Source organism: Cuculus canorus, chromosome 24 (assembly GCF_017976375.1).
Source record: "Cuculus canorus isolate bCucCan1 chromosome 24, bCucCan1.pri, whole genome shotgun sequence".
Lineage (NCBI taxonomy): Eukaryota > Metazoa > Chordata > Aves > Cuculiformes > Cuculidae > Cuculus > Cuculus canorus.
The window spans coordinates 3995109-4013352 of NC_071424.1; the positions used below are offsets into that span (position 1 = coordinate 3995109).

An 18244-nucleotide genomic window follows, 5' to 3' on the forward strand; every position below is an offset into this window, starting at 1 on the left:
TCTTGCGTATGCGCGGGGCTGTATCGGCGGGAGGAATGTTCTGGGCGGGCACCATAGAGAGGAGGGGGTCCGCCGGGCTGCCTAGAGCGGCGCGTGGAGGCAGCCATGTTGGTGTGACGCTGAGGGGGTGGCCGCCATGTTGGTGTGACGCTGAGGCGACAAGTGGCGGAGCTTGGGGAGGGTTGTTGTGGGCTGGGTGATGTGGGGAGCGCTGGGGAGACTCTTGGTACTGCGAACCCCGGCCCGGCGGATCGTTCTTCCCACCGCCCCTGCGGGTGTGGGTCCTGAAGGAGAAGGGGTGATGGGGAGGAGGAGGAGGGGAAGGCCTGGGGATGATAGCTGTGAGGTGACCCTGGGCTGGAGCCTCCTGGCACCTCGTGGAACTGCAGCAGGGAAAGCTTGTACCACGCTTTTCAGGAGTGCCCCCTCTCCTTTGCGGCTTGGAAGCTACAAGAAAGCTGGGGAGGGGCTGTTCACAAAGGCTTTTAGTGATAGGATGAGGGGCAACGTGTATAAACTGCAGAGGGGCATATTTAGGTTAGACATAAGGAAGAATTTCTTCTCCATGACGGTGGTGAGGCACTGGATCAGGTTGCCCAGCGAAGTTGTAGCTGCCCCGTCCCTGGAGGTGTTCAAGGCCAGGTTGGATGGGTCTCAGGCAGCCTGATCTAGTGGGAGATGTTTCTGCCCATTGCTGGGGTTGGAATGGATGATCTTTAAGGTCCCTTCTAGCCCAAACTGTTCTGTAATTCCCACAGGCTATCCTTCTTGTCCTAGCTGTCCCATAAAATAGGCTCAGCCTTGCGCCTTCTGGCACAGCAGGTTATTGCCTAGTTTGGGATTCCTAATAACTTTCTTTCTCTCTGTCATCTTTCCAGCTGGAGGAGTCTTCAACATAGCCCACGTTACCATGGCCTCCCACTCTTCCACGGATCAGGAGGAGAGAGTGCGTAGAAAATGGTTTATGTGGGCTATTGCTGTGATGTGGTCTCTGTGAAGTGGCCTTCCTGTTACTAGAAGTTTAATAAACATGGGAGCTTGCTGCCCTGTGTAACTTTTTAGAGGAAAGTGGCTGATATTGCTGTATTTCTTTAGTTTTCGTGCTTGTATCGGTGATGCAGATGCTGTACGCCAGCACAGAGCTAACTAAATATCTGGGGATATCCAATGCAGATACAGATAGCGTGCAGAAGAGGTGTGCTAATACAATTGTGCTATTACATAATTTTCCTTTCTTAGCCCTGCTAAGCTGGCATGTGATAATTGTAGCTGATCTTATAGAAAAGATGGTTATCTATCTATTGAGTCTATAATTCATGCTAACTCGTTTAGTTTTGAATTGCATTTTGAACTGTATGTTTAGGCACTTTACTGCTCAGGCTTGCCAGATTCCCTGCTGTCTGAGTAGTGTGTTATCTCAGTCTGTGCTCTGGGCATACTCTTAATCGTCTTTCTGGTTTGTGTTTTCCAGATCAAGTGTGTTAAGGGGGACCTTTTCTCCTGCCCCCAGACGGATGCCTTGGCTCATTGCATCAGCGAGGACTGTCGCATGGGTGCAGGCATAGCTGTTCTTTTTAAGAAAAAGTTTGGAGGCGTGCAAGAGCTGTTGGATCAACGTGAGTGATAACCCTGGGGTGGACATGCAGGAGCTGAAGGGAAAACCTTGATTTCCAGCAGAAAGGGTATTCCAAGCTACTTTGGGCGCAGAGGGCATTATGTAGTGGAGGCTAACTGTTTTAAAAATACCTTCTTTGTTTCTTCACTTTAGAAAAGAAGACCGGAGAAGTCGCAGTTCTCCAAAGAGAGGACCGATACATTTACTACCTGGTAAGAGTGAGATATCACTCAGTGCTTCCCTGTAACTAAACTGAGTTAGATAAGGTGATGAGCACTGTAATACTTGTGAGGTTTTGAGTGTGCTGCTCTACACGAGCTGTGAGATGTATTGATCAAAAACTCCCAGCTAAGGAGAGCTCTCTTGTGTATCTACATTTAAACTTGAATTAACAGAACTAGCTGCCAAATTCTGCTGCTTTAAGCTGTGAGACTTAGTTCTTTTCCCCTTCACAGTAGCAAGTCTGGGAATGGAGTTACAGAGTGTAGTGGAATGCATATTTTTAATAACGGACAAGGTTGCAGTGGTGATGCCAAAGGCAGAACTGACCTTTTCCATTTATGTTTAGATTACAAAGAAGAAGGTTTCTCACAAACCGACATATGAGGATATGCGAAAGAGTTTAGAAGCCATGAAAACTCACTGTCTGAACAATGGCGTTACTGACATTTCCATGCCTAGGTAAGAAAATTAGTTAATGCAGTGTGAATACTTCAGTGTTTATGGCATGGAAGCATATTAGAGGAGTGATACCTGCCATGAAATAAGAGTTCAAGTATCCACTTCTCTTCTATTTAACTCTTCTGTTCAATTGTGTAAATGAAACTTGAATTTCCCAGTGCTTAAATGTAAGCAAAACATACAGCCTTGGTTCTCTCCTTACTTTAACTGTACTATGTGGATTTATGGTGTGCTGAGCTAGTGCCACATAAAATTGTAGCTGCCTGAAGGGTTGTTCATCGAGTGCTCCACAAGAGGCCCTTACCACTGTGTTGATGTCTTATTTTTCAGGATTGGATGTGGACTTGATCGCCTGGATTGGAATAAAGTTTCAGCAATACTTGAGGAAGTGTTTGAAGGCACAGATATAAAGATCACAGTTTACACTCTGTGAGCTAAATAAAGAGAGCCCCATTGCCCTGGAAATAAATATGTGAACTGATGAGGGGGCAAACTGCATGCTGAGCACATTCTTTGTCTGAGCATAGCTCACTCTTGTCTTGGCAGGGGCAGTGGGCTTTTAACAACAAGGACAGCAAAAAAAGGCTCCTGAGCTGCTAATTTGGGATGTAGCTTTCAGGGAGGCTGTTGAGGCAGCAGAGTGTTGTGGTAACTGGCTGGCAGTTACCAGTTTATCCCAGTAAGCCACCAGATGTCACTGGTCCTCCACGGAGCACCTGACTGCACTGCAGCTCCTCCTTGAAGTGACAGTTCCTGTGCAGAGTGAAACTGGAGCTGTCTGTAGCCTAGGTATTTGTTGGTTTGTCATTACGGTTGATAACGGTGAGCTGTGCAGCCCTGTCACTGTTTATTTTTTGAAGTTCTGCGGTGTTCCTATGTGGCATACAGTTCACTGACTCAGTTCCTTACAGGATTAGGCATTTAGTTTCCACCTTCTGGCAACACGTAGAATTTTTTTTATTATGAGATTGTACTCAGGAAGAATCATGCTGTAACCATTAAATAAATAGTTCTTCAGTACCCTGCTGTCAGATCACTACATGGTCCTTCTTGATAAACATACTCTGTGTCGTGACTGTATTCCAAAGGAAAGCTGGGGTTTGAAGGGAATGCTGGAGGTGGATAATGCATTTTATACCATGTAATTGGTATAGGCTGCAGAACCTGGTGTTTGAGAATCCACACATCTGAATGACAGATGTGCTTTAAATGTCAGCATGGAGTTCAAGGTTTGTTTCTCATATTTCTTTTTGCGTTTGTAGTTTAGCTGTTCTGTGTAGGTTGGTGTTTGATGTCACCTATACCAAGAGCAAATCAGTAACACTGAGTTCATCGAATCATTGGTAAATGCTTGATTTTTTCAAAGTTTGGTTCCAGTACTGAAGAATATTGTGTTCTCCACATTTCTTTATGTTTGGTTTTCCCCAGCCTCCCATAATAATAAATCTTCTTGACTTCTCTTGTAGTGAATGCCCAGAAAAATGCCAGATACATTGAATAAATCTAAAAGATGGACTATAAGCTGAAGTTTGTAGCATAACATAATTGGTTTTCACTGTGTACTGAACAGGTGGAGCATTTTCTGTTCTCTGCATTGTGGGTTTCTTTACTGATGCAGATCTGCAAATCAAGTTTCTGTCTTTAAGAGTTTCGTATTATTACTCTCTCTTTTGACCATCCTTTGTAAACCCTGGTTTTGGTGGATGATTACTGTAGCTAAATACATGACTGGAAAAAAAAATAAACTCAGTAAGAGAAGTAAAAACTTGGGAGTATTGAGCTCATCAGGAGTGGACATCAAGACTGCTTGTTGATTTAGTCCTTACACTTATTTATGTTTATCTTTTAAATCTAGTGGCAGAGAGATTAAATGCACAGTGGTTCCGCAAAGGTGTTGTCATTGCCACTTGTTTTTATCTGCTTTGAAAATTTATGCCAGGATTTAGTGCAGCTGACAGAGGTAAGAGGTGGTGCGGTCAGCAGTTTTATGTGTTTGGGTCTAGCGCTGTTCCAGCTTGTGACACTGTGGGAGAAACCAAGGTGGAGAACTTGGTTTGGAAGAACAGTGGGGTACCTCCCACTGCATCAGGGGCTCCAAGCCCCATCCAACCTGGCCTTGAACCCCTCCAGGGATGGGGCAGCCACCACTGCTCTGGGCAACCTGGGCCAGGGCCTCCCCACCCTCACAGGAGAATATTTCTTGCTAAGATCTCATCTCAATCTCCCCTCTTTCAGCTTCAAACTGTTCCCCCTCATCCTATCCCTGTACTCACTGAGGGAGAAGGAGTAAGCAAGTGGCTGTGCAGTGCTCGGTTTCCAGCTGAGGCTAAACCAGGACACTGTTTTGTAGCTGCTGAGCATCCCTGTGACCCTATCTGGTCCACAGCTTGGTTTGTGTGGAAAGTGATATGCCCATATTCTCTCTGTCTCCCACACTTGTATGTACTCTAGAAATTTTTCTGGCGTATAGTAATTCTCCCTTCTCATCATGCTGCACTTCAGCGATGAAATATTTCATCCGTAGCTGTCCCAGGATGTCTCACTTGTCAGATTAAATTTAGGACCTCTTGCAAATGGAGAAGAAGGAATAAACAGAGCTATAGGTTTTGCAGTGACTTCCAGTTTTATTTCACTTTGCGTTTCCCAGTTTTATATCGCAAACATCGTTGAACAGGGGGAGAAGGTATTTGACGTATTTGAAATCAAGTACTTAGGACTCCATCATAATTTCGAATGAACAAGTTAGCCCTAATTTGAATCACAGCTCTGATTACTGAGGAGGACAGAGAAAGGAAACTTTTTTTTTTCCCATCTCAACCCCTTTTCTTTTCACTATTTATGAAGTAGGGACTTTCTAAATGGATTTACCTAATTGGCAGCTTTGTTCTAAGATCTTTTCTCATAATCCCAGTTTGGGAGGCCTGCAGTCTTTCCTGTAGGTCCACTATGATCCTTTTTATTCAGGGCTTGAACTGCACGGTACATCACCTTCTCTTTCCCTGTCAGCAGGAGCAGCATGGGTTTGTTTCAGGGGGAGAAACAAAATAAACCGAAAACATTCCAAACGCCAAAGATCTGTGTTGTAGTCCCTCAGGGCCTAGTCTTCCAGGAGTTGATGCTCCATCCGGCTGGAATCAAAGCTATGGAAAACAGGAGTGTCCCAGATGGTAAGGTCTGTCAAATCTCTCTTAATAGACCTTTTCTGAATTGGTCCTGGGGAAGGAAGGAGAGAGATGTTACAAGCTTCAAATACCTCGTGTTTTATGGCTTAAATAGGGGACTCTTTAGTACTCCTTAAAAAGAAAAAGAGAATTCTGCAGTGATAACTGTGATTTCCTTCAGTGTTTGTTTTTTTTCCTAGAGGGCTAGGCTTTGGGTTGGGGGGTGAAATCCCCTTTTTTCTACATTCTTCTTACTGCTTACACGCATGTCCTGAATATCATGGATATGGGGAACAATGAAGTGTTCTTGTTGCACGTAGTGATCCTTGTACATTTTTATTCTTTATTCCTAGAATTGTTTACTCTGAGAAGGAAAAAAACCCACCAGCTCTAAATCCCTTGGGGATCTGCTGCAGAGGAGCCCACTGCAGTGTTGCTGCCCCTGAAGGGTAAGGTTCTGCTTAGGATTATTTTCACTAGTTGGGGACAGGCAAACCCAGCCAGGTACATATGACAGTAAGAGCCACTGAAATTGGCTCTGGGTTGTGCCTATAACAACCTGAAAAAGGAGTCTGTAATACAAGGAGATAAGTGACCAAGTGGAAGTCCCCACTCACGTGAGCTTCACTGCAAAATCTCAGCCAGCTTTTCCTCGTAATACTGGAAGTTCTCTTGAATGTCCTCCCATGGCACGAAAGCCTTTGCTTCCTCTCCTTCCTCCTGTTCCACAAAGTTCTGCCAGACATACTCAAAGTCTTGAGGCTTCATAATCCTCAGCTTGCAGCCAGCTGACTTCATTTTTTTCAGGGCAGCCTGCATTTCTGGCTCTTCCCACATGAAGAGACGCCCTACCATGATCGTCAGGCGCAGGTTCTTGTTCTTCTTGAGGGTCTCAGTAATCCGGTCGGCACAGGTCACACAGGGGCTGGAGGAGACGTACCAGGTGACATTGTAGCGGAGGCTCGATTCACACTTTGGTAAGATCGTGTTGAAGAAAGCCATTTCTGCATGGGCAGCCGCATGCTCATCTTCCAGGTAACCCCGGGAAGTCACTGACTCTCTGCCTTGGGTCTCGAGAACATAACACAGGAAGGTTTTGTTCCTGCCTGAGCTGTATTCCACATTCCTGAACTGGAATTTGAAAAATATGGCTGGGAGGCGCTCCCTATGGAGAGGAGAAAGGAGAGAAGCATCTCAGAGTCAGATAATAAAGGGCTACAGCACTAGTGTAGTTCCTGCATGATCTGGGGCAAGTTGCTGTGTCTACAATGGCTGTATTTCTCTGTGTATTAAAGTGAGATGCGTTTTAGTAGGAAGATAAAAATATACTAACAATTACAAGATACTCAGCTAGTTTTGCCCTGTGGTGAAGCTTCCAAGCCTGTTCTCAGTACTAGTTTTCCTCTTAATTTTAACAAACTTATACTGGGAATTTCCAGTGTCTATATTGAGGTATTTGAAAAGGAACTTTCTACTGCAATGTATTTACTGTTGGACAGCAATTGGCATTTTCCCAGTCTTAATACACCTATAGATCAAACTGTTCTACTGTTTTCTAGGCCATTAATATAATTTTTTCACTATGGCGTTGCACTATGAATCTGCAGGATCTATTTTCCTAAATTGTTAGGATGATAACTTTAGCATTGCTAATTAATATTTTACCCCCAGTGCTTTTGCAGTCTGGATTTCCTCTGAGCAAAGGCGTGACTAACAAGTTACAGTTCTTATGTGTTCTAGTTTTACTTTTCCTGTATCAATTGAATACTAATAGTCAGCAGGATTATCTTGTGACTTTGGCTTAATAAAATGTCTGAGATCAAATCTAACTTCACTATGAAAAAGTATATTTCCCACTGAAATTTGATAGCTGTCTCAGAGATCCTTCTGATAAACTTCAGATACTTTTTTTTTTAATGTTGTGCACCTCTTCCCATCTGCGTTTCTAAATGAGTATCATCCAAAGTGAATCATTGCAGTGACTAATGTGTTTCCAGTCCTCTCTCACTCAAAGTAAGTAGTCTGCTGTTATTTAGGGAAGTTAAGGTTAGTCCTGTGGAATTCTATGTGTAGCTTTTACGTGTTGCTGACTAAAGAGGTGGAAAAGGAAAGCTGCATCATTGAATCATAGATTTGGGCTGGAAGGGCCCTCAAAGCCCATATAGTTCCACTCCCTACCATGGGCAGGGACACCTCCCACTGGCTCAGGGGCTCCAAGCCCCATCCAACCTGGCCTTGAACATTTCCAGGGATGGGGCAGCCACCACTGCTCTGGGCAACCTGTTCCAGGGCCTCCCCACCCTCACAGGAAAAAATTTCTTCCCAATTATCTAACCTCAGTCTTCCCTCTTTCAGCTTCAAACCGTTCCCTCTCATCCTATCCCTGCAATCCCTGATAAAGAGCCCCTCCCCAGCTTTCCTGCAGCCACTCTAAATGCTTCCGAGGATGGGAGTGAAGGCTGCACAGAGTAGCCAAAGTGAAATAATGAAAAGCAGTAACACAACATTTTATTTATTAGACACTGCTAATCTTCTGGCAAATTGTATTCCTCTCATCTGAGCTTTAGGTAGACCTATAACCTTGATATTCCCATCGAGATAATAATGAATCTTTGTAAAACAGCAAATGTTTTATCCATCCCTGTCTCATCTGCAGTCAGATGATAATGTCAGGTCTCTCCAGGGGGTTTCCTGCACAAAGGTCAGGATAGATTCTCACACTCGTGGAAATTTTAATTGGGGAGAGCCATAAGGCTGTTGGAGTAAGTGGCAAAGAATCACTGTGCTGAGGGGAAGGAAATATTTGTGATGCAATGTCTCACAAGCTGTCTCCAAAGAGGGTGGATGGGAAGGGTATGGAAAAGAGGGAAGAGAATCAAGATCGGTACGTTATGCTCACTTAGTAATGTGGGAACCACAGGTGAGTTTGCTCTCAGTTCGCTCGTGGGAGAAAATGATATGGACCACAGTGAAAGTGTGAGATAGTGGCAGGGCAGGAATCGGGGCTGTCCATGAAGAGCTGGATCTGATGCCTCTTAAAATTAGCAGATGTCTTCCTATAGTGTGCAACAGATAAGGCTTTGCTAGGACTTCATGAAAGCCCCAAATAGCACAATATTCTATGCTATCAGAGGGACTGGAGTGTGAATGTCTGAGCAGAAAGGCCAGGGAACAGACATTTGGTAGTTCTTCATGTAATAACCAGCTGCAAATATTACATTATGTACTGTAAACAAATGGCTCTTTGCTTGGAAAAAGAATTGAAAATGGTGTGCTCTCTAAACACTTAACTCAGTAAATTACAGCTATTGTCAAGCTGCCTTGGCTGTGTTATTTTAAAAGTTTAAATACAATTTTCCACAAATGTTTAATTCCACTTACAAAGTTTCAGAAATTCCTCTTTGCTGGGTGTATATTCCATACTAGTCTTAATGCAGCCAGGAATTTTCTTGCTGCCAAAGTCCTTTGGCAGTTTTGGCTTTTGAGAACATTAAAACAGAAAAGGACACTCTATTTAATTTTATATGATACTACAGTAGTATTGAGGGTCTGTTTGGGCCAGCTACACGATTTTGCAGTAAAAGGCTTGGAGTTAGAGTTCCCACTTCTGGTCTGGATTTCCCAACAGTGTGATTTTACAGTGTGATCTCTAAAATATTCCAACTGATATTCTAACTTCATTTGGAATATCAGCGTGCTGTACCAGCCAAATGGTGGGAGAGCTGATGTGGCTGGGTTGGCGCAGTTGTGCTTTGTGCAGAGAGAGAGGCACATCATTAGTCTTGCAAATGCAAAAGGATGTACGATTTCATTCAGGGAATAGCATCTGCACTGGAATATCCATTGTTGCTGTCAGTCTGGGACCACTGCAATTCTTTTCACATACCAATTCGTGACAGTGGAAGCTTAGAGAACAAGTTCAGCTTTAAAAATTTTACTAGAAGCAGAATTTCAGCTGCTGCTTAAATGATATAATGAAAGCCTTACATTGTTCAATTCTACTTAGAGGAGATCTGCACAAGACAGGACTTAAACGATGGAAAAGCCCATCTGGGAGCCTTCCGTGCTATTACTGTTTTAGCTGGCAGTGTATTAATGAGGGGTGGGAAGCAGTAGTGCGGACACAGACTTTTATTTTGATTAATGAACGAATGAATCATGCTGTTTGGGTATGGTTAGGTCTGTGCTTCTGTGGTTTGCTTGGAGTTTGCACAAGCCTAAGTAAGGGAAACATGCACAAATCCTAAACTACCCAGAAGGATTATTTTAATTTCTTTTTCTTAACATCTTGACCTCTGTTCCCTTACGTTAGGTAACTTAAAGTTACCCGTTTAAATGAGCCTTATTTGCTTTCACATCAATTATGGGACTTATACTGATTTATTTAAGAGCATGATCAGACTCCAGTTTCGCATAGTGCCCCTCATTCCCTGAACACCTTTCTCTTGTTCTTTGAGACAAAAAAAAGAAATCACATGCTTCAGAGAATAGTGCTTTTCCTGCTTTATATCCTAGATAATGAGTGGTTCTTTGGTTAACGATTCTTTAATTAATGATTTCTTTGGAGTCCAGCTATGTTGGGTCTGACACAAGCCACCCGTTGCCTTGTTTCCCAGCTAGGTTTGTAAGGCTACAATAAGTCGCTTTAAAGGAATGTCATGAATTTAAATGCAGCACATCAGAGTCACTTGTTCCTGATTTATCTCTCTTGACTGAGAAGCGGTTCCATCAGTGGCGAGATGGAGTCTGCGTGTTTCGATGGACTGTTCAAATAGCAGCCATCTCCTCCAGGATGCATTGACTCAGAGGTGTATTTAATCAGGTCTTCTAGATGGATTTTATTGCTTATCATCTTGGTATCTAACTAGGATTATCTGGGATGTTCACCTAAATCTGTCCTCCTAGCAACATGGAATGTGCATCAGCTTAATTAATAAGTTTCTGATAAACAGTACAAACAAAGCTAAAGGAATTTCCAAGCCTATAAGTGGCTGACTGCGCTTGGAAAATCTGAGGGTCATGGATACACAGGCAGCCAGTGAGCTGTTTTTGCTACTTAGTGAGGATCAGCGTAATCCCACAGAAACCAGAGCTGGGAGGACATTTCGGCACAAGTGCAAGTTGTAAACTTCTGTTCCTGACAGGGTTTGGCTGAGTCCTTGCTATGTGGCTCTGCCCAGCAGTGGGGACTTGGGCAAGGTGTCTCCAGTCTTGTGAGTAACTGCAAAGCCCCGTAGCAAGTGAATAAGCAATGAATGACTGGGCAAGAACAAACCATATGTCCCTCAACACTCCATGCATACTTCAATTCTCTACGCTGCATAATCTCACCTCTGAGTTACAGCATGCTTGGCCGATGACCCTCGTAACTAGTTGCAAAGGGAAGTATCGTAATTGTCTTGTTGATTTTGGTAGATTAGAACTCTTCGCAAACAAGTGAGCATCAAAACATATCCCTGAAAAAGCCGTGTGAACTGCTGCGGCTGAGTAAGCCAACTTCTTTGGAAACTCAAGTCTAGTTTCAAACAGCCTATTTCTGAGTCAATGACAAATTCCTAGCAAGCCCATTTTCCCATCTTTGAATGACAGGTAGTGTACAAATATTAATATTATCTCTATTTTACCCTTTTTTCCTTTGTTCCAACATTGAGGAAAGATAATTCTAGCAAAATATGCCTAGGAGGTGCGACTTCCATTCTCATATTTTCTTATACAGGAAGCTGTACTGCTATAAATGCTGAACATAAAAGTTGTGCCATCTTGAATGTGATTTCACAATCTATTAGAATGTACAAATATCAGATATTTGAGTGACTAGGCTAATTGTTTTTCTGGTTTTGGGTTTTTTTTTCCTGCAATTAGTCACATTTTCTTGTCATTTACCCTTTCAGTAAAGGCATCATATTCAGTGTAAGGCTTGCAGGTAACTTTTACGTACATGAAAGGTTCTTTTAAAAGTTGTTTACAGGCACTGAACTGTCACAATGCTCTTACTCATCACCTGCTCCAACAAGAGGACGCAGGAGGTCACACAGCTTGGAAGAGAAAAGTTGAAATTATCGTTCTTCTACTACTTTGAAGATCCTCACTAAGCAGTGATTTTTAGGGGTTGTCTAAATGCCTCAAACCTAATTTATCGAAGGGTTTGTCCTGGGTAGCTAAGTGTTTTGCTGTCTGTTAGATCATATCAGGAGGAAAAAGGTTGAAACTTTAAGGCAGAAGCCTGTCTGTAGGAATGGTTCCAGACCGAACCAACAATGCACCTTTAATTTAGGCTGGAGGAAAACAGTGGCTGCTTGGCGAGACCCCAGCACTACTGGCTGCTGGGTGGGCACAGAGTGAGGGCTTCTGATGAGAGAATAAAAATGTGGGATTATCTAAAAGATGCTGTAAAGTGGTAGGACATAGACTTTAGATTTAAATATTTGTTCAGGGATTATTAATACAATTATCTCAGGCTATTTGAGCTGATAAAAGTGTGTCCCCTTGCTTGCTCTTGGACAGCTATTCACAAAGAAACACGTTCATTGAATAGAGGAAGTGTATAATGATCAGTGGTAAAAGGAATCAAGGATTTCTCTCTGCTAGGAGGAGCCTCCTTTTTACACCCTGGGGAAAGAGTAAATAAATGAGTCTACTTAAATGTCATGAAACGTACACAGATGGGGCTTGTATTTATCCAGGACTGGTTGAGCCAAATGTTGACAAAAAAGAGGTTAATGTTCTTAAACAGAGTGAATAGGTTCCCAGTACTTTTTGTGTAAACCAGGCTCCTTGGAGTTATAAGCAACAGCTTGAAAACTTGGCTGTGTCTCTTAAGATGTCCCTAATCCAAGGGCTAAAACTGAAATGCGATGTAATTGAATTTAAGTACTTCCACCATTGCAGTTATGTGTTCTCTCATAATTCACATAACTGGCTTTACTGGCTGAAAACTTGTAAACAATTAGAGAAATCCAAACAGTGATCACAGCAGAGTGAGGCACAGCCTGAACTCACTTAACCAAAGGTAAAAATTGCTGGATTTTTTTATATCTCTTTCAAGGTCCTTCAGAGTTTCTGCTGTACTTCCTCATTCTCACCTTTACTAGCCAGCACATTAGTCATAAACAAATAATTAGAGGGGATTTGGTCATGATTCCTGCAGGAATTCACCAGGTATTTATAAGCACGTGATGGGGACAGTGTGGATACTCACATACTGACAGCGCTATGAGCCCTCATTAGATGCCTGAATACTTTTGTTTCAGAGCCTTAAACTTCTATCCTGCTTGGTATCAAGATATAGAAAGTGAAAATCAGCTTAAGGTATGTAAATCATAGAATCATAGAATATTTAGGGTTGGAAGGGACCTTAAAGATCATCCAGTTCCAACTCCCCTGCCATGGGCAGGGACATCCCACTAAATCATGCTGGTGTCCTGGTTCCGTTCCCAGCAGAGGGGTGTGCTTTTCTTAGCAGTCCCTGCTCTAGCAGCCCTCTAATATCCCCATGATTCAGTGTGCCAGAGACCTCAACACGCCCACCCCAAGAAGTGATTTTTCAGAGCAGACACAATTTCAAGAAGAAAATGTATGTTTTCACCCCTGTGCAGGAACCTAACCCAATTGCGTGAGATCAGACAGAGCTGCTGTCCTGCTTCATGCATCCTTTTTAGAAATGCCAACCCGATTTTATTTGCAGAATCTTTCTTACCAGTGACCACATCACAGGCAGAAGGATTCTAAGTGGGATTTTAGAGTCTGGTTTGAGCTTTATATTCAGGCACCTGGAAGAAATCATGGGTTTGGTTTACATGCTGCGAGCACTGCTTTGGTGACTGCTATGGGAAGGATGACACAGGGCATCTTGCTGCTGCTACAGTGAGCGTTTTGAAGTGCTTGGAGATAGCAGATTACAGAGTTTTTTCTAGTTGCAGCCATCAATTATGTCTGACAGAGTTCAGTTTCGTAGTAGATCTCTGTTTTATCTGCCTTTTTCAAAAGCCAGGCTCACTAGAGCAAAAGGAGCTGCTTGCTGCTTTGTTGACTTGAAAACTGTCTGTTGTTTTGCTGCCTTTCTGCAAGCTGGACTTTTTAGAAAGTCAGCTTCCAGCTGTGGGTGAGGAGCCCTTGAAAATGTGGATTTTCAGCTCTCTTGAAAAATCTGTCCCGTAGGTCCATAAAGCAAATCAGCCATAGCAGGGGTATTTTTTTTCTAATCCACAGATAGAGAAACTTTCGGACAAGAGCCATTGATCACACCAAGAAATCAATGTTCAGTGCTCATCAAGGGCCAATACTTTCCACCCCGGTATCATCAGGCAAGTGATCCCATCACAGGGCAGTGGGACTGCTTGTGCTGTAAGGGGATCAATCAATGCTATAGAAACAAACCCACTCGTAGAAGACAAACAGAATCATCTGCCTGCTTGGTGTGAATCTGTGCTCTGTAAAACTCAGCAAAATCTGTGCTCTATAAAACTCAGCAAAACTTTTAACAAAATCCCCCAATACTGAAAGCCATTCTTACACCACTTGGGAATATTCAGAAGTGCGCTGGCTGAAGATGCTGCCTTTAATTACCCAACCTAAGAACTGAGGCAGAGACCTGTGACCACCTGCACTTCACTCTCTTGCCCCCTCATATTTATCTCTAAAACTCTTACCCTGTCACGATTTCAAATGGTGGCAGGTCTTCCCGCTTCAACTTCTTCTTCTTTTTCTCCTCGCCCTCCTCTGCGTTGTCAGGTTCACCGTTCTGGGTGTTGCTGGGCTCCTCCTGCTTTTCTGCCATCTTCTTAAGTATAGGGAAATATATTAAGTTATGGACAATGGGGGGGGGAAAAAAAAAAGCAATTTCTGAGAGCTCTAAGGGAGAGGAGACAGCAGAAGGAGGAGGGAAAAACAGAGCTTGGGAGTTCCTGCACTCGGCACAGTTGTCGGGAGCTAAATATGGAACAAAGCAGCAAGGATAGAGGCTGGATGGGGTAGGATGACCTAGGGCTCTCGGGTGTCGCCGCCTTCCCTTGCTTTCTCTAGGTCTTTTTAACAATCCCTCTTGCTCCCTTTTTAATTTAAAATTAAGTGACGACTTCGCTGTGGGCGGGTTAAGCAATGGATGGAAAATCCTGGAAGCATGAGTGTCTATTTATCCATTAGTGTGACAGAAAGCTGGCAAGATGCGGAGCTGGCAGCTTTTCCATCTCCCTTCTTTTGCCAGTTTATTATCCTGCTGACCTTGAAGGACCACTGTTTTGGCTTCAGCAAGAGGGAAAAGGGGCAGTGCCCATTTGGGTTACTGAAAAATCCCTTTTGTTCTGGGTTTGGCCTCATGGGCCACCTGGAGCTTTGCAGCAGGAGCATGTGAAGGAGCAGGAGACCTTTCCTTCCACCCTCCTCATCCATGCAGAAACACAGCAAACAAGAGCTGAATAGGGTGAAATCTTGCTTGTTGAAGTTGGTGTAAAGATCGTACCGGTGTAAATGCAAGCCACAACCTTCTCCTAGATTTTTTTAGTCAGCCTGATATTTGACAGTGGGGCAGTATTTCTGGTGCAGGGCAGTTCCAAATGCGTGTGCTGAACATCTGCTCAGGGTTCTGTGTTTTTAATCTCCATTGTCTGAACGTTTGAGAAGTGCCCGGCACCCTGGGACCCATCACAGAGCTAGGTGAGAGTATTTGGAAACTGCTTGGTTTAAGCGATTCTTGCAGGTTTTCTTCATTTCTTTCACCTTTGCTGCTGCAGGAGATGCAGATGTTGAATCAACGATTGCGCTGGAGCCAAAGGATGGGACAGACTGTGGTGGAGGTGTGAGGAGAAGTGGAGTGTGTGCGGTTATGCAGTGGGAGCAGCATGTCGAGGACGGAGTGCTGGAGACATCCTGGGAAGGTATTTAATGGGAATTGCCCAAGCTAATGTCGGTGTGCAGTCTGCCTTTCATACAAACAGAAATGAGAAGGACTCTAAAGGTTTTATTGACACGAGCCTGGGATGTTTGGTTTGCTCGGCGCTGTATCAAGTGGGTTTCTTGAAGCAGCTCTGGTAGCTTAGAAGGGTGTGTGGGGATAATGTGGCTTTCACATCACCTCCGAAAAGAGTTTGATGCGTTTGGGTTGGGGGAGTTGTCTCTTTTTTAATTCACAATTATGTGGAATTCTTTCAATTCTTCTAAATTTAAATAATTTCAAGTTTATATAAATCCCACGTGCGTCAAGCCTAACGAAAACCTGGGGACTCTTTCAAAGAGACTAATCCTGCTGTGCCATGAGAGCGAAAGTAAATGGAAAATGTGTGGCTGTGCAGAGCTCATGTTTTAGCTAAAGCATATTGGAAATCGAATCTTCGGCATCTTGGGTTCTACACTCAATTCAGAAGACTTGGATGTCATCAAGACTTGGATAAGTAGGAATATTGAGTATTCATTCTGTACTTAGTGGAAAACTTAGTTAGAGGAGCATAAACTGTGTTCCGTAGAAATCAAATAGGTGTGAATACTTGGTTTCAGGCCAAACTTGGTGTTTGTGACAGTTGTAGTCAGCTCTTTAGAGACTTTAGAGGGGCCTGCACTGTCATTAAGGGAAATAAATCTACGCCATTGGGCAGATAATTTATTATCATAGTGGGAGGTGTTCCCTGCTCATGGAAGGGCGGTTGGCACTGGATGGTCTTCAAGGTCCCTACTGACCCAAACCATTCCGTGATTCTATGATCCTAATAAATAATATATTATCATAGATAATTAATTCTAGCTACACTTTCAAGCCCCCTTGCTAACCACCGCTCGCTTTTCCATGCTGCCATATCCTGTGTAGCATCTCCTTAGTGACAACACCGAAATGCAGTCGTTCTGGGGGCTGAGCAGCCCCCTGTGCTCCCGCACTGTTTGCTAGTGATGAGAAGTTGTTTATTTGGTGACTGACACAGCTGGCGTGGAGAGGATTGTGTCAACGGTGTGATCAAGGATTTAACAAGTTCTAAGACATCCTATCCATGGAACATATATCTTCCATTTTCACGGTACAGACTTTTATTTATTTTTAAGCTTAAAATTCTTTCCTGGAAGGCAGGTGTAGTAGTTTTCCTCTTGCATGGTAACTATGCTCAAATTCCAGCTCCCCTGTCCAATTACTCTCACCTTTGACATTTCAGGCAGCATTTTTGGGGATGGGAATCCTCTCCTAATGAGTGACAGCTTGTTTCCTTCTTACCCTTAGAGTTTAAAGAAGCATTCTGACCCCTCTTCAGTCCCTCTGACCCACTTTTCTTTATTTTTGGAAGCTCTTGATGGCCAGGGTCCCATCTTTCCTGCAGCCTTTAGCTTTCACTGGCTTGGCCCCTCTGCAGGGCCAGGCTCTAATCTAATCTCGGGAATGTAGCACTGAGACTCTACCTCTCTCCAGCCCTTCCCCAGCTGCTTCACAGCTCCATCTAGGGCAGTGCACTAAATAGTCATGAGCCACCCCCCTGCAGCGTCTGCCTCTGCCAAAAATATAAAGAGACACCACCAAGTTGCTGTCAATCTAATATTTTGCGTTATAACCATAGGGATGAAAGCTTTGATCCTTTTTGTTTAGTTGGTTTTAAGTGACCCTACCTCTCCCAAAGTGCATGCGTGCACAGGCTGAAGAACTGAAGCCAGTGATGGAAACTTTTTTTCCATCAGCTCCTTCAGTTGGGACACAGGTGCCGAGAGGTGCCTGGGATGTGACTACCCTCACGTAAGGACCTCCCAATGGCACTTAGGTTGACTAAAATCACCTGACTACCCTCAGGAAAGAACCTCCCAATGGCACTTAGGTTAACTAAAATCCCCGTGCTTGCCAACCGGCGGCTTTTATTGAGGCTTCCCTGCACCCTGCCCCTCTCTCCACTGATCTAATGGTTTAGGATCATGAATTTTGTTCTGCTCACAGAGCCCTGCACAGCAGAATCGCTGTTCGGCCACAGAACAAGCACGAGAGGTCTACACACACATCGGGTCTTGCACGGGGAGAAAGAAAATCAGCCCTCTGCCTCTTCCCGTTTGCTCTCCCATGGCAAGGGCTAAACGATGCTCGTTTGCAGCAGAACCCCATGGCCTCTTCTTGTCCCCAACACCCTGGATACAACTGGTTGGTGCAGACGCTTTCTTACTTACCTTGCAAGTAATCCTCTTCAGCAGCTGCTTCTCTTGTGTGGGGAAACCTCCAAGAGTGACCACAACCTTGCCCCATGGGATCCCATGGGATCGGATGTAGAGTTGACTCCATCTCAGTGGCACAGACCCAAGCTTTCCTGTCAAAGGCTGTTCAACCCTTGACAGATGTGTCCTGCAACATCTGGCAGTTTCTCTCCCTGTGTTTTAACAGATCTGGCTTCGATTTTTCAACATTGAGACCAGAATGCCTGAATAGAGCCAGATAAAGTATTGGGACGGAGTAGATCTTGAAGGCATCAGAGCTGCAGTAAGATGTGAAGACCTGTCTGCACTGCCAGCAAGGGCAAGGTTTAAGACGACAACCTGTTCTGGGAGAAGCTTTCTGGCTTTGATTGAGCATTGGATGGTGAGGTCTGATCCAGAAGAGTTTCTCCACTGACTTTAGAGCCATCTCTGAACAACTGACCAAAGTCTATTGGCTTTCTTCCCCCATCTTAAACAGGGATCTCACACAGACATTACTGTATTCCCTCAACCTGTTTCCCAGGCAGGTCGCGTGCTGTTCCTCTAATTGCAGCAGGAATTACTTTCCTGAGGTTAATTGGCTGTTGCCATTTCCCAATCACAGAAGGGACAATAGAGGAGACCTGACTGCGAAAGTCCTTGC

At 44.0% G+C, this 18244-nt stretch overlaps 2 protein-coding genes across 5 annotated transcripts; one reads left to right on the forward strand and one right to left on the reverse strand.

Annotated features, from left to right (window-relative positions):
* The first annotated feature begins 7 nt into the window (after positions 1–7).
* On the forward strand, positions 8–4185 carry OARD1 (O-acyl-ADP-ribose deacylase 1). 4 transcript variants are annotated; one of them, XM_054087539.1, is made up of 6 exons: positions 8–138; positions 879–946; positions 1472–1616; positions 1769–1827; positions 2184–2296; positions 2627–4185. In XM_054087539.1, exons 1-6 carry the CDS (start codon positions 9–11, stop codon positions 2727–2729), a joined length of 618 nt encoding a protein of 205 aa, XP_053943514.1. In that variant the 5' UTR covers position 8; the 3' UTR covers positions 2730–4185. The 4 variants fall into 4 exon arrangements, with proteins under 4 accessions (XP_053943514.1, XP_053943515.1, XP_009568085.1 ...); XM_054087540.1 differs by having other exon boundaries at positions 70–142; positions 2627–4181; XM_009569790.2 differs by lacking the exon at positions 8–138 and adding an exon at positions 139–275 and having other exon boundaries at positions 2627–4178.
* Positions 4186–4892: 707 nt separating this feature from the next.
* APOBEC2 (apolipoprotein B mRNA editing enzyme catalytic subunit 2) lies at positions 4893–14408 on the reverse strand. The gene is made up of 3 exons (XM_054087872.1): positions 14106–14408; positions 6075–6622; positions 4893–5509 (listed from the first exon to the last, which is right to left on the reverse strand). The coding sequence occupies exons 1-2, from the start codon at positions 14231–14233 to the stop codon at positions 6082–6084; spliced, it is 669 nt and encodes a 222-aa protein (XP_053943847.1). The 5' UTR covers positions 14234–14408; the 3' UTR covers positions 4893–5509; positions 6075–6081.
* Positions 14409–18244: the final 3836 nt, after the last annotated feature.

Excerpts from the sequence above, each read along its gene's own strand:
- OARD1 (XM_054087539.1), top strand. The coding sequence starts at position 9 with ATGCGCGGGGCTGTATCGGCGGGAGGAATGTTCTGGGCGGGCACCATA. Across the intron at positions 1,828-2,183 it reads ACCGATACATTTACTACCTG|ATTACAAAGAAGAAGGTTTC; the intron begins GTAAGAGTGAGA and ends ATTTATGTTTAG. Across the intron at positions 2,297-2,626 it reads ACTGACATTTCCATGCCTAG|GATTGGATGTGGACTTGATC; the intron begins GTAAGAAAATTA and ends CTTATTTTTCAG.
- APOBEC2 (XM_054087872.1), bottom strand. The coding sequence starts at position 14,233 with ATGGCAGAAAAGCAGGAGGAGCCCAGCAACACCCAGAACGGTGAACCT. Across the intron at positions 6,623-14,105 it reads CCATTTGAAATCGTGACAGG|GGAGCGCCTCCCAGCCATAT; the intron begins GTAAGAGTTTTA and ends TCCTCTCCATAG.